Source organism: Sinocyclocheilus anshuiensis, unplaced genomic scaffold (genome assembly GCF_001515605.1).
Source record: "Sinocyclocheilus anshuiensis isolate Anshui unplaced genomic scaffold, SAMN03320099.WGS_v1.1 scaffold1487, whole genome shotgun sequence".
Taxonomy (NCBI): domain Eukaryota; kingdom Metazoa; phylum Chordata; class Actinopteri; order Cypriniformes; family Cyprinidae; genus Sinocyclocheilus; species Sinocyclocheilus anshuiensis.
Window position 1 is genome coordinate 322,370 of NW_015555817.1, and position 21,011 is coordinate 343,380.

At 39.1% G+C, this 21,011-nt stretch overlaps 1 protein-coding gene across 1 annotated transcript; it reads right to left on the reverse strand.

Annotated features, from left to right (window-relative positions):
* Window positions 1–1,665: 1,665 nt before the first annotated feature.
* Window positions 1,666–18,509, reverse strand: LOC107675187 (angiomotin-like). Its single transcript, XM_016469445.1, has 12 exons — window positions 18,438–18,509; window positions 17,631–17,691; window positions 15,828–16,833; window positions 14,742–15,249; window positions 14,158–14,302; window positions 10,661–10,753; window positions 10,343–10,488; window positions 8,809–8,958; window positions 6,830–7,020; window positions 5,894–6,273; window positions 4,308–4,544; window positions 1,666–2,659 (listed from the first exon to the last, which is right to left on the reverse strand). Exons 2-12 carry the CDS (start codon window positions 17,689–17,691, stop codon window positions 2,529–2,531), a joined length of 3,048 nt encoding a protein of 1,015 aa, XP_016324931.1. The 5' UTR covers window positions 18,438–18,509; the 3' UTR covers window positions 1,666–2,528.
* Between the last annotated feature and the right edge of the window lie 2,502 nt (window positions 18,510–21,011).

The window sequence follows — 21,011 nt, forward strand, 5'->3', positions numbered from 1 at the left end:
CACAAATTAAGATATTTTTGATGAATTCTGAGAGCTCTCTGACCCTCCCATAGACAGCAATGTAATTACCAGGATCAAGGTCTAGAAACGTAGCAAGGAGATCGGTAAAATAATCCATGTGACATCAGGGGTTCAACCGTAATTTTACGAAGCTACAAGAATACTTTTTGTACGCAAAGAAAACAAAAATAACGACTTTATTCAACAATTCGTGTCCTCCGCGTCACCCTGGTGCCATTTTGGAGAGTCTCCACAGAATAGCATACGCTGTTTACGTTCAGTGGATACTGTCCAAAATGGCACCAGGGTGACGCGGAGGAGACGAATTGTTGAATAAAGTCGTTATTTTTGTTTTCTTTGCGTAGAAAAAGTATTCTTGTAGCTTCGTAAAATTACGGTTGAACCCCTGATGTCACATGGATTATTTTACCGATCTCCTTGCTACGTTTCTGGACCTTGATCGTGGTAATTGCATTGCTGTCTATGGGAGGGTCAGAGAGCTCTCAGAATTCATCAAAAATATCTTAATTTGTGTTCCGAAGATAATCGGAGGTCTTACAGGTTTGGAACGTCATGAGGGTGAGTAATTAATGACAGAATTTTCATTTTTGGGTGAACTATCCCTTTAAGAGGAATGGGTTTTATACTGCGATGATTTGTGTGTCCTACCGGGGGCAAAATTTGATTAGTGCTAACCAAGTTTAACCATTCAAAAGTTTAGGGTTAGTAAGTTTTTTTTTTTTTTTACTTTTATCTAGCAGAAAATGTAGTAGGACCTCATTAATATTCAGAAAATACACAAAAGAAATATTAAGCAGCACAACTGTGTTCAACATTTCTATAAAAAATATTTCTTAAGGACCAAATCAACCAATTAGAATAATTTCTGAAGGATCATGTGACGGCTGGAGTGATGGCTGGTGAGAATTCAGCTTTGCCATCCCAAGATTAAACTACATAAAATATATTCAAATAGAAAGCTGTTATTTTAAATTGTTTTGATGAAATATATGTAGACTTGGTGAGCATAAAAGATTTAAAAACTTTAAAAAATCTTACCGAGCCCAAACTTTTAAATGGTATTGTAAATATTAATACAAAATACTAAAATTTTTAACATCTAGAATCATTCATCTGAAGTTTTGAGTTCTTTGACATGATGACCTGCTTTAAAAAAACTTGCGCTTGAAAGTTTATTAATTCAGAAATGACAAAAACCCCAGTTAACACTGCAAGACATCATATTTGTATATAAGCACCTGAGAAACACGAGCGAATTCACAAATAAATCAGCTCAATGTGGTTGTAACATCTGCCAGGGAACGTTTTAGAAAAGTGGTTCAGATGTGCAAACACTCGAAATGTGACATGTTCCAGATGAAAACAGACATATCGAACAGACGTCACATTGACGTGCGTAAGCGTCAGGGACTGAGCGTCGAGCAGAAAATCACTTACAATTTAGATCCAGAGGTCATTTTGAAGAAGTTCTGAAACCTTTAAAGCACATGACAAAATAATAAAAGCATTGAAATCAGATGGTTTCATAGATATTTACTGATTTCATGGAAGAATCTCATTTACACATCCATGTAATCTTGAATTACGTTAGACCCTCGAAATAATATTAGGATCGTTGCTTGGCCCTGCTTTAAAACATTTGCGTATAATTTGTCTTTTGTTTTTTACGGATTCCTTTGGTCAAGAGCTAAATGTCTGTCTTGCAACCACGAGACTGGAAAAAAGCTAATTTGTTATCTACAAAACAAAACGATGACTTAAAAGTAACCATCACATTGAAACGAGAGGTTTGGAGGCTTTCCAAACTGTGAAAGGCCAGACCGGGAAATCCGGGACCCCTGGCTACCACCACGCGCTAAATGTGGATACCTCTCACTCGAGGCATGTTGTGGCTGCTGTAGCTCTACTGGAATGATGGACCTCCGTTCTGATTGGAAAACTACAGACTCTCACACAGACAAACCCAAAACCAGTTGGGTCACTCATACTTTCACATATGAATACATGAGCTTGTGGACACAGGTAAATGCTTGTTGGTCCATTGCTCTTAAACAGTGCATGGTGAACCGTACAGTACGAGCTGTACAGACAATGCGTCCTAGAATACAAAAGGCCCTACGACATTCAGTATTTACACGTAACAACTGTTCGGCTAGTCACCATATCGCTTGATACTCAAGTGCCACATTTGTATTATTAGTACATATACACAACAAAACAATTGCATACCCCCCAAAAAATATGTAAAAACAAACACAAAGTAGTGCAATAAATGTAAAAAAATTATGCCAATATATTTGGTCCGAGGGTCTGGAGGTGAAAAAAGACCACCAGACAATACTGTACAAAAAAAGTGTTGATTGTAAATGACGTTGTATATTGTTGTTTGCAGATTTGAATGCATTCCTAAGCATCCTGACAATCTTGATCTGAGAGTAACGTAGGGAAGAGAAGTGCACGGATTCCTTCACCTGCTTAGAGTTGTTTCTTTATCGATGTGTGTGTGATCAGATGAGTATCTCCACCATCTCGCTGTCCATGTCCTGCGCTGGGAGTGGAGGCGGCGGCAGGCTCTGCTGCGGGAGCGACTGCACTGGCCCTCTCCTCTCTAATGTACTGCTGTGAAACACTGGCACATCTGTAGAGACAAAGAAACATGCAGATGTTTAGGGTCACGTTAGGGTAAAAAGAGTGTCTTAAGAGGAAAAATCTTTTAAAAAGCTGGTTTAAAACAAGCCATGTTCTAAGTAATGTACTCTTTGTATTCAAGTTGAAGAGTTCATTTGCAAAAACCAATAACTCCATTTTTATTTATTTTCAGAAATCACGTTTTTTTTATTGCGCATTCCAAGTAATATCAATCAAACTGCAGTTGGGTTGTTTTGATTAAGTAATAATAACTTAAACAAATACAGGTAATTTACAAAGCTGCTAGGTGGACTTACCAAATGGAAGAAAGCTTTGTGGAGCTATGGCAACAGTACCCTTGCCTTTATGATGTGTCATCGAGGGAGTACCACGACAGAATAAAAAAAGATAAATGTTGGCGATCGATAGCGGAGGCGCTTCAGCAACCTGGTGAGTAATGTACTGGAATTAGCATGTAAGCTAGCAAATCACTCATTGTGTTCTCATTCACAATAGCCACACAGAGTTTCCCATACATTAATTTATTTGTGGCAGGGCGGGAGTTTTTTTTATGAATGTATCTTTGAAGGTAACCGATTGTCTCCCGAAAGTGTCGCTGTCATTTTAATTTCAAGTAACGTTAATGTTTATGATATTTATCGGTTTTTGCAAATGAGCTCTTCAGTTGGTTTCATATGGTTTGAAAAAAAAAATGTAAATAATGACTCCAAAAATGTCATGTGATGTAAATGTATTTTCCTTGAATACATGTGAGTGCGCCCGCGCACGCACACACACACACATATTTACACTTTTATCCAAAGTGACTTACAAATAAGGACAACAGAAGCAATTAAAACAAGTTTCGGTTAGTCTAACTCAGTAAACTTAGCAAGTTTTTTTTTTTATAATAAATAAAAAGAAAACAAGTAGATGGAATAGAAAGAGATAGAGAATGCAGTGTTAGAGGGTCATTTTTTTTAAATAAATATAAAGTTGAAGGAAAAGAAAAAGAATAGAGAACGCTAGCATTAGAGGGTCATTTTTATAATAAATAAAAATAAAACAAGTAGTTAGAATAGAAATAGTTTCCAACCAACCAGTGACGCCTTGTTATAAAAGGTCAAATTATCCAACATTCTAAGATAATTTTAAGATTTATATTTGTATCACAATTTTCCTGTTTTCCCTTGCATGTTGATGCAGAAAGTACTTCATTTAAATATGTATGATATTCTAACAAAACCGCTTCAGTCCATTTATTAAATAATTAAAATAAAATATTACATAATTAAAATAGATTATGCCAAACTACAGAATTTTCTTTTCAATAATTGTTTTTCTTCAGGACAGTTACATAAGCCTAATATATATTTTTTAACTTTATGAAGTAGAAGTGTATTCAAGTTATTGTATGTACGAATTGCATTTTTGTTGAATAAATTATTACATCTGTTATGAGATGTTATATAACATGTTAAAAGTCATGTGATTGACAATTTTATCAAATTTTCTTACTTTTCTATTGTGCTGTTCCTATCAATTAGCACTCAACTAGTCATTAGTGGTTGCTGGGTTAGTTCATCTTTATAAATACAGAACCTGAAGAAAACCCTAGTTTATTATGGCTAATATGTGATTTTGTGTGTGTGCTGTACCAGCGATGCGGTCGGGTATGTAAACTGGGCTCGGGCTGCTGATCCGGCTCGGTCCGGATACGCTCTGCAGGGCAGGTGTGCTCGGCTTGCTGGCCTCCTGACCCTTTTCCGTCTGGGTGCAGCTGTCTCTGCTGCTGGTCTTTGAGTGTGTGGCGGCTGGCAGGACTGGAGATGGAGAGGAGGAGATGGACTCTGTTCTCAGAGAGTCACCTCTGAACTCTGGGCCGAGCAGAACACCTGGAACATGAAGAGCGTGAACAATTCAGATGTGAGTGGATAAAAGACATACATTAATACATTATAAATACATTGTACTATATTATGGCTGCAAATAGAGTTTTTGTGATAAGTGAATAATTTACTAAAATTTCTCACTAGAAATGACATCAAAAGTGGAAAGAACTAACCATCAACCACAACTTTCATACACCATCTTTAATTTTTTATTCAAATGTTACGGAATCAGTCAAACATTTTATTTTGATGAAATTTAGAGCACGAGATGCTTTTTTTGTTTTTGTTTTAACACATTTAGTAAAAATATAGGGCTGTCAGTCGATTAAAAATTTTAATCTAATTAATTACTTGATGTGTCGATTAATTAATCTAATTAATCGTGAAATAAATTTGATTGAAAATACTACCTACAAAAGATTATTTAAAGCTATTTTTGTGTTAAATGAGAAAGTATCAAGTAGACATTTACAAATTGTAGCTTTAGAAATAAATATTTTATTTGATTCAACATAAAATTTATTACACAAACATTTAGGAGACAACGGCCTAACATAAACTATGGAACAAAAAAGATTTGAGAAACATCTCAATATTTTTTGTTCATACAATGTTACAAAACAGCTTTGTTAACGGTCTTCAAAATACATTCTTTTATGTTCTACAAAAGAAAAGAACGATAAACGTTTTTTGGGTAAACTATCCCTTTATTTTATTATTATTATGAAATGATATCCTACATAAGAAACTAAATCTGCCAGCAGGTGTCGGTAAATGTCTTTGAGTCATTCATTCATTCAATTCCTTCAAAACCTGGATTCATTCAGGTATGAAGTAAATGGCTCTCTTTATGAATAGGCCTTTGAATCATTGGTTCACATGATACGCTCAAAACTCATTCATTCAGAAACTAATCTGCTGTACATTTATTGTGCTTGAAATATAACACAAGATCAACTTATTTACTGAACTGTTGTATAAAATCACATTTAAACTTGTGATATGGAACAAACTCATATAAGACAAAAACTCATACAGGGGCATTTTTTGCACCAATATCTTGGATTCTGGAAGCATTACTGCATTTATGGCGTTGTTGCCCTGCATCATTTTTGTCAACAGTCAACTGTATGAAATGTAAGATGATGTACAGGTCTGGGGGCGGGGTCAGTGCGTTAACTGCGTTAAAATATTTTAATCTTGTTATTTTATCATAACTAATTAAGTTAACGCGTTAAACTGACAGCCCTATTTATTTTATTACTTCTTTTGCTAATTTACAACTGGGGCCTCTCTGAGGGTTAAACAGTCCCACCAGCAATGCATTTCAGATCTCTTTCTCATGCACTTACCCAGACTGCCCTTCCAGCTGCGGTCTTCCCTGCGCTCCTCCGTGATGGGGCTGCTTCCGCTGAGACCCAGAGAGTGTGACAGCAGCCCGGAGCCACTGGAGCTGCCGGTGCCCATAGCTATGGACATGAGGGACTTGGAGGGCCTCATGGCAGGGGCGTCTAATTTGCTGGCCGGTTCTTTCCGTGAGCGCTGATGCAGTACCTTTATCATGGCATCCTTCTCTATGATCTGAGCGTGCAGGTTCTTGATCCTGCTCTCCATGTCCAGACAGCGGCGGTTAGCCATGAGGATCTCCTCTTCTTCTTTCTGGATACGTGCCTCCACCGAAGTGTCGTAGCTGCTGCTGGGGGAGTGGCTGATGATGGCAGAAGACGTGTCTCTGGATAGGTTAGAAAATAAACAAATATAAAAACCAATGAGGAGCTGAGTAGATTTTCAGTAAATTTTCACTTGTTACCTTTATTTTGTAGTTTGCTTTTAATTCCAGTTAAATTTCAGTTTCTGTTAATGGTCATAGTTTTACTTCTGTTTTTATCTAATAGTAATTTAAAGTTTTAGTTTTATTTTATATAGTTTCAGTATTTGTATAGTAATCATTCATATCGTCACTTCGAATGAAGGCGTTTACTAAATGAATAAATGTTTTATTTTTTCCCATTTGTACTGCAGTGCAGTATAGAGTTTCAGTTTAGTGTTATTGTTATGCACACTCACAATTTTAATGTTTGAATTTATTGATTAACCCCTTGAGATGTACCATCTCATTTTCGAGGGGGTCCCATATGTCCATTTATGCATTTTAGGTCCAATAATGTCCATTTCAGGTAAAAATATATTTTCATTGTTAGTTTTCAGGATGACAATGTTGAGAATTCTTAAATAACTTTCTATATTCCTACATTGTAGGCTTAGTGTATAGAAGTGAACTTGTGTACCTCTGTGTGGCCACAGAAGCAGCGGCGTCCAGCGCGAACTGTCTCATGACGCTCTCCTCCAGGTATTTCTGCTCCCATTTGGTCATGTCGGCCTCCAGGGCCAAAATCCTCTCCTCTTTTTCTCTCAGGTGCTCCATTAGAGCCGCTGTGCTGAACTCAGGACTGACTGGGTTCTGAGAACTACCCTGCCTCTGTGAGAGCGAGAGAGAGAGAGAGAAGGAGAGACAGAAAGAACCATTAATAAATCTTAGTTAAGTAAATCAATTCTGACTAAAATGTCATTAAATATATATGTTTCCCTATTTAAGCTAGTTAAAATAAGCCAACTGGCTTAGACTAAAGATCAACTCTAGGGTTACAATCGATGCAATCCGATGAAAAATGTATTTTATGCCTATTGAGCACCAAGCAATACTAAGCATAGCTTAGCAACATGCTAACATCAAACTTTATCAGAATCAATCTGTAGGTGTTGAGTCTCTTGTATAGAAAATAACAGTAAAAAAAATAAATCAGACTATATGTAATTAAACTCAACAATTTTACAAATATTTGCATATGCTGTCTACTTTTAGACTGACTTCCACACCAGCAGCTTAGCAACAGGCTAACATCAAACTAATTGCAATCAATTTTTTTCCCCAAATCAGTAAAGTGCAAACACTGCATACACAGCTGCTTCTAAAGATTGCATTAGTCATGTCATTCACAGTGCTGATTGCCTACACAACACAAATAATAAACCTTAACCTTAGGTTGGTAGCTCATCCTGATAGCATTACTCGGCCACATACACAATACTTCTGAACTCTAAACTAAATCCATGAAGTCTGAACTTTTCTTGACAGATGACTGAGTTGGAGTCTATGAGGCAGAATTTGCACTGAACTTGTTGTGTGGAAAAGTCCAATGTTTTGTTAGAGCTGTGTATTTTATGCTAACTGTGTACTGTGCTGTTAGTTTAGCAACATGCTAACATTCAACTCTATTGTAATCAATTGTGAGTTGAGTATTCTCAATGTGGAATGCTATGTGTAAGATGCATTTACACTTGTCCAGTTTCGTCTGGAATGCGTCCCAGACCACCTCCTGAATTGGTTTGAGAGATTGGATTTAAATCCGTCTCGAAAGCGTTTCAGAGGGCATTTACACATGGTCTTTTCATGATCAGATAGCTATGCAATCAGAGAAAACGCCTGAAGTGACCAGCTGTAAACAGGCTCTAAGATTTGAGTACTGCTGATCTAAAGTATTTTAATCGGTCCCACTTTATATTAGGTGGCCTTAACTACTATGTACTTACATTAAAAAAATAAGTACAATGTACTTATTATGTTCATATTGAATTGCAAAAGCTTAGGGGCAGGTCTTGGTGGTATGGGTAGGTTTAAGGTGTAAGGGATGGGTCAGCAGTGTAATTATAAATGTAATTACAGAAATTAATTACAGATGTAATTACATGCAGGTATTTTTAAAATACATAATTAATAGATATACATTAATAGATATACATACATAAGTACATAGTAGTTAAGGCCACCTAATATAAAGTGGGACCTTTTAATCTCATCTGAAGGTTGTTTCAGGTGTCCTGGTTGAAGGAACACCACAGAGGAAGGATGTCCAGTGTCTGGGCCCCTAATGAAGAATACAGCTGTCTGTTACTCCTCCTCCTCCTCTTTGCTCAACATGCACATTAACATAGGGGGGTGAGCTGCAACCTTTCCTCCAGATTAGGGGTCGGTAAAAACTGGACACACAGGAAGAGGGTACACAAGGAAACAGATCATCTCCACAATGACAGCATGAGCTCCTGCTGCCTGCAGCTGGGACTCATGCATGTATGACTGGTGTGTGTGTAGAAAGAGTAAATGGTTGCACTTATTGCAGTTTAAAGGGTTTTCAAACTGGGGTCCAGGGATATATAGCTGTCGAGATAACAAATGGTTCTGGGCCAGAATAGCGTGTACATCTCTTACCTGTTGCATTCGCAGTGATTCGAGCTCTCTCTCCAGTCGAGTGCGTAGCCGATGCTCAAGCTGTTCTCTCTTCTCACAAGCAGCCTGAAGCTGTGCTAGAGCCTGCTGCATCCGCTCCACCTTCTCCACATATACCTGCTTTTTCTTCAGCTATACAAACACAGAGAATGCAGAACTGCTCACGCTGCAACCAGAAGACCCCATCCACCTTACAATGCCTCCTTGTATCCTTCAACCTCTCTTTTCTCTTCTCTACATCTCTCAAATCCACCAGTGGTCGTAATTGCAGCCAAAATGAATGCCCCAATTTAGCTCGGGGGACAACAGAGAGAGAGAGAGAGAGAGAGAACACAGAAGTATTTGGCTCCCGTTTGGAAGCGGTGGGTGGAGAGGGCAAGAATTCAGCCATCTTCAAGTCCTTTCATGGCAGACAACTCAAGAGGCTTTGTTAGGGGAACAAGCGGGCGTTTGTGACAGGACAGAACAAAAGTGGAACGGCCCGGTGCATTTTGGGACGCAAGGGTGCGTGCCCCGTTCAGCGATGGCCAAAAGGCCATCTGGGAGAACGCCAAAAGAGCTCAACCACAGACTCCAACTGTTACAAACACTCAAGAGCGGAGTTCAGAAACGTCAATGCTACTTCGGTTAGAAGGCTTTTTTTATCGCTTTCTCTCCCTATTGAAGCTTTTTTTTTGGCCTCAGTAAAGGTTGTGTGGTTTCAGAGAAAGTTGCAGCCAACGGTCGACTTGAGCTTGAAGATCTTATCTGCAGCAATGAGGAGCTGATGGGAAGAACTTCAAAAAACTTAAGAAGGTTGAGCTTAAACATTGTGGTGGAGTACCACGGGGATGTATTTGAGGGTAAGTGGGTTGTGACTCAACGAAATGTCCATTTAATGCTGGTTTCGATAAAGTACACCCACAACTTTGTTTATCAACAACAAGACACTCATAAGCAGAAAATATTTACAGATGTTAATTTATTTCCCAAAAGTCAATCTGTTCTGCTATATTGTTCAATGGTCAGAGCATTCTTAAAGCAATTTGTGAAGTATCTGGAATAGATCAAGCCCTGTCTAAAATCTGCCCAGTGAAAGGCTGCCAAACAGGCAAACTGCCTCAGCCCTTCATCTGGATGGCAGTATGATTCAGCAACCCCCTTACCAAAATGTAAAAAAAATAACAGAAGTCCTTCAAGATTCACTTAGCTCTGAAAGAGTAACATACAATGTGACCACAAGGGGGAAGGGAACACATATACATACATAAACATACATATGGTCACAGAAATCATAGAAAATGTAAATGAATTTTCTTGACATGCAGGTAATTAAATGAACACCAGACGATTGAGAACCTGAATGTCTGCTTTGTTCTGTCCCAATTTAAAATGTATGCTTTATGTTTTAAAAAGTAGTTATTAAAAAGTGCGCATATATCTATGCAAATTTAAAAACACTATGGAGTGAATATAAGCATGTAAATCTAATTCCTAAAATTGTACATGGGTACCATTGGTTATCAATGAGCTTTACCTCCTCCTCCAGTTTGACCACTTTGGCTTGGGCGTTATTCAAGGCCTGGTCACGGATCTCTATGTGTCTGCGCTGGTCCTCGTTGGTGGAGCGAAGTGAATTCAACTCGATATCCTGCTTCTCCTTCTCTCTTTGAATCTCTTTAACTGATAAATGAGTAAAATGTACATTCAGCATTTTCTTTTCAAATTTATTACAAGTAAAAATGTTGCTTACAAATTAATGGTATTTCAAATCAAATCTATGGTTCATTTAAGTGATCGCACTGGCTGCAAGGAAGTTCTAGCTAGATTTTTCTAGATTTAGAGGTCCACTCACTCTGAGCCAGAAGCTGTGAGATGGTTTTGCGATTGTCCTCGGTGCCTTCACACTCTTTTGCAGCGAGCTGCTTGTTGGCTGTTTCCATTCGCTCTATTGAAAGAAAGAGACAATACAATCATACTTTCCCCTAATTTTATGGTTCAAAAATATCACAATGCTTCATAAAGTTTGGTCATGTGCGAGAGATTCAATCAGTGTTAGAAAACAGGATACCAAAACCAGACCATCTGTGTCAAACAGATTTTATTTGCAGATGTATTCATGTGAAAGTTTATATGACGTCTCGTTACAAAATGTGGTTTTTGCAAAGCCTTGTCGAAATGCTAATACCAAAATAAAAATATTGAATTTTCTTCATGCATTCAATAAATGCAACGAACAGCTGTAATTGTTTTAACAGAGGCTTTGTGCAATATTCTCCAACCTACCAAAACACCGAATATGAAGCTCATATTCCAGGCCTCTTCTCACAAATGATATACCACTGGGACTGGTTGCTCAGCAAATTGGAAAACAAGAATCTAACAAACATTTTATATGTGCCCAGTTCCCAAAGAGTGGTCTTGACATAAGTCATGATGTGCTGTTAAAACTGGCCCAGATAAAAGGGCCATTATATGAGTAGGGGTTGCTAGTTTTTTGCAATGGCAAACCATTCATCAGGGAAGCAGGCCAAACGTTAAAACAATATTTCCCCCTCTGTTAAGTCAACCAGACTGTGAGACGAGCATTCCAGAATCAAATGCCTTTCCCCCACTGCGCTTTAGTGCCTCTCAAAAGAATTAAGATTCTAATCTAGATTTAAAATATAGATGAGAAATAACATTTTTGGTAGAAAATTATGCTACAAGTGGATACCATGGAGTTGCAAAAAAGTAACAGCACACTTCAACTTGTTTTGTTCACAGCACAAACATATTAGGAAAAAGTATACACCGAAGTTTAACAGTTAGGATCGGGGGTTTGTTGAAATCCCTGACCATCAAAATGAGCAAGAGTAATAATGATGGATGCCTTCGCAAACAACACTAATTATTGATTGTAATAAATCTACTTTGATAAAATCTAGGTTTGAACAATTGCAAAAGTATTATATCAAGCTACAGAAAATATGAGAGACATGGGCTGAAAGAAAGAAGGGCAAGAGAGAGAAGAAAAATTTGCTGTAAAACTCTGGGAGCTCCCTGTGGACTTAAAAGTCTGGGCATACTGCCATAAATCAGGGTTTCTCTGTTCTCTGCTGGACTAAAGAACACAGTGAGGCATGATCGTAGAGGTGGCCACACTCAGACAGACAGGAATGAGAGCGAGAAACTGTTGCTTTGGTTTGGACTCCAAAAGATACTATACAGAGCCATGAGATATCACACAGAAGAAAACAAACTAAATGAAAATTCAAATGCTTTGAACTTGGATAAGAATAAGGAGTCTCTTTGAATGGAAAGGACAGAATGTTGCAGCCAGGTGTGACCACCGCAACATTCTCACGTACAGACTCCATAGTGTTTCTCCATTGGATTTTCATATACATAATATTTTTCATACGCATCCAAAGTACTGTCATAAAACTCAAGATGGCACAGTCCGATTCTAACTCAATCTGACATAATGACATCATTATTCACAGTGTTTCCCCTAGGTTTACGGCTTTGGGGGAGGGAGGGGGGTCCGGTTTTTTTTTTTTTTTCGTTTTAATTTTTCTGGGCTCCTTTTTAATAGTTAAATTAAATTTAAAAAATAAAAAAAACGTCTAATTAATTAAAATCATGAAACAAACAATTTAACATCAATATATCAAAAGTTTAACAAAAATTACATGTTTAGGGCCCTATGAAATGTTTTATTTTTTCCAACCTTATGTTTTATTGTTACCAAATTATGTTTTATTGTTAAAAATGTCTTTTAACATGTCTAATTATTTGAAAGCATAAAAACAAGTTTAATTTATTCTTACAATAGTCTAATGATTGTTTTCCTCAGAAATTCTTTGTTGTGTATTTACATTTTTTAAGGCATAAAAAGTCAATGAATTTATATTTTAATTAATGAAAATTAAGGGGATTTAATATTACAATTAAAACATTGAAGAAATATTGTATGATTATTCCTTAAAAATAAGGTTTTAATAATTTTAGTAGTAGTAGTAGCCTATTACGTACATTCTACTAAACAACAGTAATACTGTATATTTCTGCCGCAATGTCTTCAAAGTAAACCAAACGTTTATTTTGACGGGTTGCCATGAATACCTTTACATTCCTGTGTTTATATGATATGAGGATAGCTTTACTCAAATGAAACGGTCAAATGCTCATGAAGTGACTCTCAGAGCAGTTCTGGAGATGTTGTTCATGTATTTATGTCCTCATTACTGAGATGGCAGACGTTAATATCACCGGAAGCGTCACGAGCGTTTCAGTACGAGTAGTACACAAAACCGTGCGTCTGCGCCATTCATTAACACATAGACACACAGAATTCATATTTAAATAGTCGTTTTGTGGCTTAATATTTACAAATACTAGTGGCAGTGGGAGTGTGCTCACTTATGTGCGTGCATCGGGGCGCAACTCCACAGAAGTTCCGCCCCTCAGAGACAGAAATGACATGCCGTCGTGTAAATAAGATAAATAACATAAGGCTATTTAGTTTGTTTAATAAAAAGAACAAGGTATAGACCTGTTCTATAGGAAAGGTAACTTTAAATGACTTCTGTTGTGATCTGGCACTATAGAAAATAAAATTAAATAAAATTAACTTGACCTTCAAGTTAGGCGGGCCGCCCCCCTAATATAATGGCAGGGGAAACACTGATTCACATGGCGCAGCTGATTGGTTTCTTTTTTTCATATCAGTAGCCAATGAGTTTACTGCTCAACATTCAAATACTCGGCTAGTGCTTGCTGTAGCAGTTGCAGCACCCTTCAGATACCCTCCACCTTCCCCTATCCTATGGGGTGAAAACATGTATGTTATATATGGGGGGGTATTTCATATGTGTTATATGTGCAGCAGCAGTATTTCTTACATGCTCACAACAGCACGTCTGTGGATGTATTGGCAGTAACAAGCCATAGTACTTGCTCTGCAGCAGCAGCGTAGCAGATCTGTTCCGCCAAGACCAAACACATTAACATTTTCATGTACATTACAATGCTAGTTGTCATGACAGAAATAATATTACGTCTTGAAGCTCTACACTGCTCTACTGCAACCTGGTATATCTGACTGTAATCCAGTAATCCATTCCACTCTGTTAGCCATAAACAGATTTACTCTTACTGATTTCTCAAGCATATTACAAAAAAAAAATTGTTTACATCAAATTGGTTCACTATATAATAAGAACAACACAAATATGCTTTGGAGTCATTGCTTATTCATAAGATTGTGATACAGTGGCAAGGTACAATTCATGAACACTGCTTTTATAATAATCTCATATTATTCTCTTAAACCCTGTTTGTAATTTAATTACTCTGTTTTGTTCTCACCTCTTAGATCCCTGTTGAAGTCGTGCATCCTGCGCACCTCCATCTCCAGCTTATTTCTCATGGTCTTCTCGAGAGCTTCCCTCTTTGTGGATGATTTGGCCAGGTTCTCATAAGCTTCAGACACCATCTGGATCTCAGTCTCCAGCTGCAGAGTTAAGAGAGGGCTTTAACATTGCTGAGGTCTTACAGAAAAATATATATTGTATATGTGTTTGGAATTCAAAAGGATATAGTATAGAAAGCTGCCTTGCATGAAATAACTCCAAATCTTCTACACTTTTATATCAAAATGGTGTTGGTTCTCATGCCCGAGTTGGTGCTGGGCCATCTAGGAGCCTATTACGGTATTTCCCAACCCTGTTCCTGGATGCACACCAATACTACACACTTTCAAACTCTTCCTAATTAAACACACCTGATTCAACTCATCAGCTCTTTAGTAGAGACTCCAAGCCCAGAAATAGATGGGTCAGATAAGAGAGACATTCAAAATGTGTACTGTTGGTGAGCCTCCAGGAACAAGATTGGGGAACACTGCCTATTGTGAACTGAAGTTTCCACTGACTTGAGAACAACAAAATTACCTTTTGTAGTTTGGACACCTTCTCCCCACACACTTCCAGCTCTTGCTTAAGCAGGCGGTTTTCTTCGGACAGCATATCCACCATCTGCTGGGCACGGGCTAGCATGGCGTAAGGATCTCCCTGCATGGAGTGTGGATGTGGGTAGTGTTGTCCTGGACTCTGTTGGTGCTGCTGGGGGCCCTGTTGGTGGTACTGGTGCTGATGCATGTGGAGGCCCCTGGGAGCTGACCCATAAAGATCATGAGGAAACGCGTGGCTCCGCTGATGGGGAGGGTGACCTGGACCGTATGGATCCCCCTGGTGGGAACCAGGCCCCTGTGTGCTACGAGCACCAGTGGGGAAGGGCTCTCCCTGGTAACCCATAGGTGGAAGAGGGTGGGAAGAGGCCATGATGCTGCTGAGAGTGGAGGACTGAGCACGGGAGAGTGAGCCCCCTGACGTAACAGAAGATGAAGGGCTGTGGTGATGGACAGACCTTTGAGAGTGACTTGAACTCTCCTTATTTGACCTAATGAGAGCAGAGCAATAAATAATATTCACATTTTGATTGATTACAAAAGTCGAAACATACAAAAAACATTAAAGAGAAAAACTTTTGTTGACCTACAAATAAATTAGGCTGATTTACACTTGCATAACCAACGGCTTCTTGTAAGAGATTAAATCACAGTTGGAAAACAATGACTTGTCCAAGGTGGAAACTATGCAATGCATTCCAACCGTTCATAAAAATATTTTTTCACGGGTCAACATTCCTGGTTCTCTGAAACATAATGGAGAAACTGTCATGTTGTGACATGTTGTAGATGATTATTAGAATTTGATATGCATTCTTTTGCTATATGCCACACACTGGCTCTGAGGTGAATGAATTCAGGGAAACAGGCAAAACTGGCTTTTCCCATAACTGGTTTCCTGACAACATGTCCCAGCATCTAAGGAAAGGGCTGTTTTTTAAAACTCATCATTTGGAATTTTTTAACTGAACAGTCAAGGAATGCAGTTTGTGTTTCAAGGTGTATCACTCTAGTTCCTACAAAAATTCCCAAACTTAGCCCACACTGGAGCCTTTAAAGTTACACTCACCGGAAAGAGCCATATTCAGGTGGTGGCTGGTATCGGACATGAGGAATGTCAGCCCTGGCTGGCTGGCTTGTGCCACGGTGGTCTGGGTAGAAGTGCCCAGGCTCCTGGTGCGGAGGCTGATGGTGCTGCTGCTGTTTGGGTGGAGAGGGCATTACTTTAAAAGGGTAGTCTGGAGGTGGGCCTCTGTGTGGGTGCCCAGTGGGTTTATAGTAGTCTCCAGGAAGTCCAGGTGGAGGCAGCTGGGGAGAAAGTGGTGAACTGGTAACAGGTGCATGGGCCTTGACCCCACTGGTAGCCAGCGAGAGCTGCATTAGTCTTTCGCTGAGCGAACGTACATGGCCTTGTTTAAGATCCTTGAGCCCATCATCTTGGTGCACTTTGCCTCCGTTCACTCTTTGCACCGTAGGCCTGCCCTCTGGGGGTCGCACCTTAGGGTTGCTGAGGCCAGTCACATAAAATGCAGCACCTACTGATGGGGGTATCTGTGGTTGAGGCTGCTGGGGCTGATGGCCACGGAAATACTGCGACTGCACCTTGGCTTGGTCATAGGTGGGCAAGTCTTCGGGATTCTGCCCTTGTCCGCTCACACAGCTTCCACCACCTGACCCCGTGCCTCCACCTCCTCCTCCTGCAGTGCGTGTGCTAAGCTTCTCCATGCCACTGTCGGCCTGCAGCTCCTGGCCCTGAGGCTCCTGCCTCGCAATGTGAGGGACCATCGAGTGCTCGTCCCCTGGGCTGCCAGGGCCTGGGTATCCACTTACTGGACCTTGTTGTTGTTGCTGCTGCTGCTGCTGCTGTTGTTGTTGTTGTTGCTGCAAGGCAAGATAATTTCGGCCCTCGCCATAGCGCATTTGCTCCTGTAAGAGCCGTTGCAGAACCGTATGGCCACTACCGCTACTGCTGCTAGCCGATGTGTCCTCGGAAACTGAGGCTGCCGCCCTCATTTCCAGCTCCCGGGACCTGCCTACCTCATGGAAGGAGGAGCTTCGGGCACGGTCCACACTCCCTGCATAAAACACCAATGAATGATAAGTGATAAGTTTAGCCACTAACTTTTATCATAGGCTGGACCATAAGTGTATCAAGCTGAAAATGAATGAAAACAGACTGAAGGAGACTGACAAATCTTCTGCATGTTTTTAGAGAAATGCTTGAAATCTCAGATCCCAACTGTCCCAGACTCTTCACACATTGACATCTGGGCACCACAGTCATGAAGTTTAACAATTTATGACACCAGTTCCCAGTTTAAATGGGACAAAGGTAGAACTCTGATGATCTTTAACCACTACTAATTACTATTAAAATGTAAATCAGGGAATAAAGTTTCTGTGTTGTAAAGAACAGGAGCCCAGGGTCAAGGTGTTGAAGTCCACCAATGATGCAAATCATATTACCAGTACCATATATACACCACATCTCTGTACAACTGCTCCATTTCTTTAACATGCATTGCAGTTGAGTCATCTGATTATCCAAAGCTTATGTCTTAGTTCAAAGCTTAAACCCCAATATCCCTACTGTATGCTTGAGCTGTAGACACTTAGAAATCACACAGAGCAATTTAAAACAACAGTGAGCTGTTAAAGCATACAAAGCCATTAGGTGAAAACCATTCCATAACATTAGCGCCAATGAGGGGAGTAATGTGTAGTACCTTTATATCACTACTGCAAGGCTACTGTCATATATATTCTGTTTCTCTAAATGGTGTTAATCTGGAATGGTTGCCACTACTGGCCTTGAGTTTGTAGTTTAGTGGTTATTGTACCATCTAAAAAGTAATGAAGGGGAACTTATTACGTCTATTTTTTTCTGATATTCCTCGCATTCTCAAGGAGGATGAGGCTTTTTTCCGAAACATCTGTGGTGAATAAATACATAAACATAAAGTGAGTCCGAAACAGAGCCATCAGTGTACAACTGCTTTCCAACCTGGAAAGCCAGAGAAAGTGGAGACAGAGAGAGTGAAAGAAAAAAAAATACAGTTCATAGTGGCCTGCCCCCAACCCCCCATACTTTAACTTCCACTTCCTTTCATTCTCCAATCTTTCGCTCACTGAGACCTCCTCAGAGCCAATGACAGGGATGGTCACAAACAAAAGCAGGATGAGAATGTGAAATGCCGAGGTCACAAAAAACTCATGGTTAAATCAAATGAAATGATGGCTGATTTTACTGTAGATGGAGAACTAAAAACTGTCCCTAAAAGATACTTTTCAGCAGATTTATTTTACATGTGTTTACACATATCAGTTTTTACTGCGACCTTCATCCAGAGTAATTAAATAAAATTTGCTGGACAAATCTTAGGCTCTAGATTTCGTTCAAACACCTTTACTTGAAAAAAAATGTCATTGCTTTTATTAATCACTTTAAATGTAAAACTTATATCACAGGACTTTTTAAGTGATAAAATTATATCACTTAATTCTACATTTTGGTAGCTGGAATCACAGGGTAGGACGGAGCCACGCCGAACTGGACTAACCTATAACATTTAGTACTTCTTTTTGTCCCATTGATGTCCACCCCACCCATCTAGGCTATGGTGTTCTCCAATCACTGTGTAATTCATTACTCCACTGTATATTCGACAAGGTCACCTACCTGTGTGGCTGCTGTAGATGCTGTCGTGTGTCAATACTGGCTGCTCATGGTGCTGACAATAGCTAGGGTCACTGGAATGAAGAAGCTCCTCAAGTTGCTCCAAAACACACAGCCGGTCCGCAAGGTCCCGAACGCCAAGCCACTCTAGAACAGGAAGGCACTCTGGCGAGTTAGAACAATGGGGGTGGGGTCCAAAGACAACCAGAGGTGCTTTTTTTTGGATTGTAGAGAGAAATATATTTCATGTGAAAAATAGGGGACATGAGGTATGTTTGTTTCCTGATTGAGACAGAACGAAAAAAGAAATCCCCTTGTTTTTTTTACCCCCATTTTTACAGCCATTAGGGACCACACTGCAGCTGTCTAGCTAGGTGATAGAAAAATGTTCAGCTACTGGACTGAGACTAACAAGAAATTCTGACACACAGATAAAATAGTTTAAGGGAATGAGGCTGATTCCTGATCAGCTGGAAAAGATGGCAGTGGTTCAATCCAACTGTATGTAAGGATGTGCATAGTTTTAAGGGACTGGCATTAGCTACATAATGCCAAAGAAACTCGTAACATCGAATTATAGTGTGTGAAATTTTGATGCATTAGGGACTTGCAAAAGTCTTTAAAAGTATTTAAGATTAGTTCTTCCCAAAATGGATATATTGAAAACAGGTCAGACTCAGCAATATTTTGCACAAATCTAAAGCCTCTTTTTTAAGGCCATTAAGATTTATTTGTACTGTGACATATTAATTAAAATCAAGCACATTTCCCACCAAATTCTCATTACTGTAACAGAATGTTTTACTTTTGAGTTTTTGTAGCTCATTTCTGATTTTTTTTTAAACATTATTACATTAAAGTTACTGTAAAAGGTTAGGGCTGTCAAATTTGTGGTAATGTGTAAATGTTTTAAATATACTGCTTTATAATTTCATTCCCATCCATAATTTTCTTCAAGCAAAATATAATTATTTACAGGGCTCTGAACCGGTTCAAGGAACGAAAACGAAAACCCGGAAATGAACAAAATTTTGACAGGAACAGAACCAGAACCAGAAACAAAATAAAATGTTATAGTTCCGAACAGAACCGGTTAATAATGTTATTTTATCGTTCCATTTAATATTTGAAATTTGCAGTCAACCAATCCCGAATTCACAGCCTATGCAAATGTGACGCTGATGCATCCAATGAGTGAAATGCCCACGCTCAGCTGTGAACTCCTCATAGGCAGAGGTGTAAAGAGTACCTAAAAACCATACTTGAGTAAAAGTACAGATACCTTACAGTGAAAATTACTCCACTACACGTTACAAGTCACCAATTCCAAAACAACTTGAGTAAAAGCCTTATGGCGCTTTTCCACTGCATGGTACGACTCGGCTCGGTACGGCTCAGTACGGCACGGCATGGTTCGGCTCGGCACGGTTTGCGTTTCCACTGCAGTTCAGTACCGCTTTAGAGTGGGCGGGATTATTCACATGTCATTATAGTTGCGCCGCCTCTACTACCACGACTCCTAAAAAAAAAAATCCTTTTTAAGGAACTAAAGAAAAACTAGGGCTATATATACACACAGGGGGGGGCTAACAAGCTTAACAAGATAAGACACACTTGGGGAGACTAATCAAGGGGAACCAATGAACAAACGGACTACAAACTGACTACAAACACCACGGGAGACAGGAAGTGAATGCAAAATGTAATGTGTAACTGCAACACTCATTTCAAATGTAGTGGAGTAAAGAGTACAGATACTCATTCAAAAATGTAGTGAAGTAAAGAGTAAAAGTTGCTAATATCTTTGATACTCAGTACAACAACAAAGTAACCGAAAAGATACTCAAGTACAGTAACTAATTAAATTTACTCCAATACTTTACACCTCTGCTCATAGGTAAGTTGCAATGGCAATGCACCGGCGTTAAGAGTTTTTCCGAGGATAGTGTAAGGATTCAACAGATCACACGCACCTGCAGCGCTTCTGTGAACGGAGAAAACAGAATAAACTAGGCTTACATAAAAGGAATAGCCTATATTGGCCTATACACTAAATATATTTCACTTAAATCATTGACAGATTAACAAAATGAAAGAAAAAGTGTGCTGAGTTTCGGTTCATTGTGACGCGATCCAAAGTTCACAGAAAGGAAAACAAGATGGCAGAAAGTAGTTTTCTTTATTTTGCAAATGCTTTTATTTTTCAGTTTTATTTGTTTTGCAAAAGCTTGACAGTTTTGAATGATGTCTTGCTTCTCTGTATACCGTTGGTATGGCCATATCGCCCCGGTGCACACACATACACAACATATTTTGCGACATTGCAGCCTGTTCATTATCAAAATAAAATACAGTTAAAGAAATATATAGGCTATTACATAATAATATTTTAGCATCCAGATACGTCGCGAATATGGAAGCATTTGGATTCGTGCCGAATGAGAGAGGTAGGCATCAGTTTTACCTTGAATTAATTTGTTTTTGGATTGACGTTTTTATAACCTATAGCCTTAACTTTAGAGGATTTGTTGTGGAGAGAAGGAAACTAATAACGGTGTTTATATATATATATATATA

Bases quoted from the DNA above. Each gene is read 5' to 3' on its own strand.
- LOC107675187 (XM_016469445.1), bottom strand. From the start codon at position 17,691: ATGTTTCGGAAAAAAGCCTCATCCTCCTTGAGAATGCGAGGAATATCA. The intron at 10,489-10,660 runs GTGAGTGGACCT...CTCATTTATCAG, and splicing joins CTCACAGCTTCTGGCTCAGA to TTAAAGAGATTCAAAGAGAG. The intron at 2,660-4,307 runs GTACAGCACACA...TTGTCTCTACAG, and splicing joins CATACCCGACCGCATCGCTG to ATGTGCCAGTGTTTCACAGC.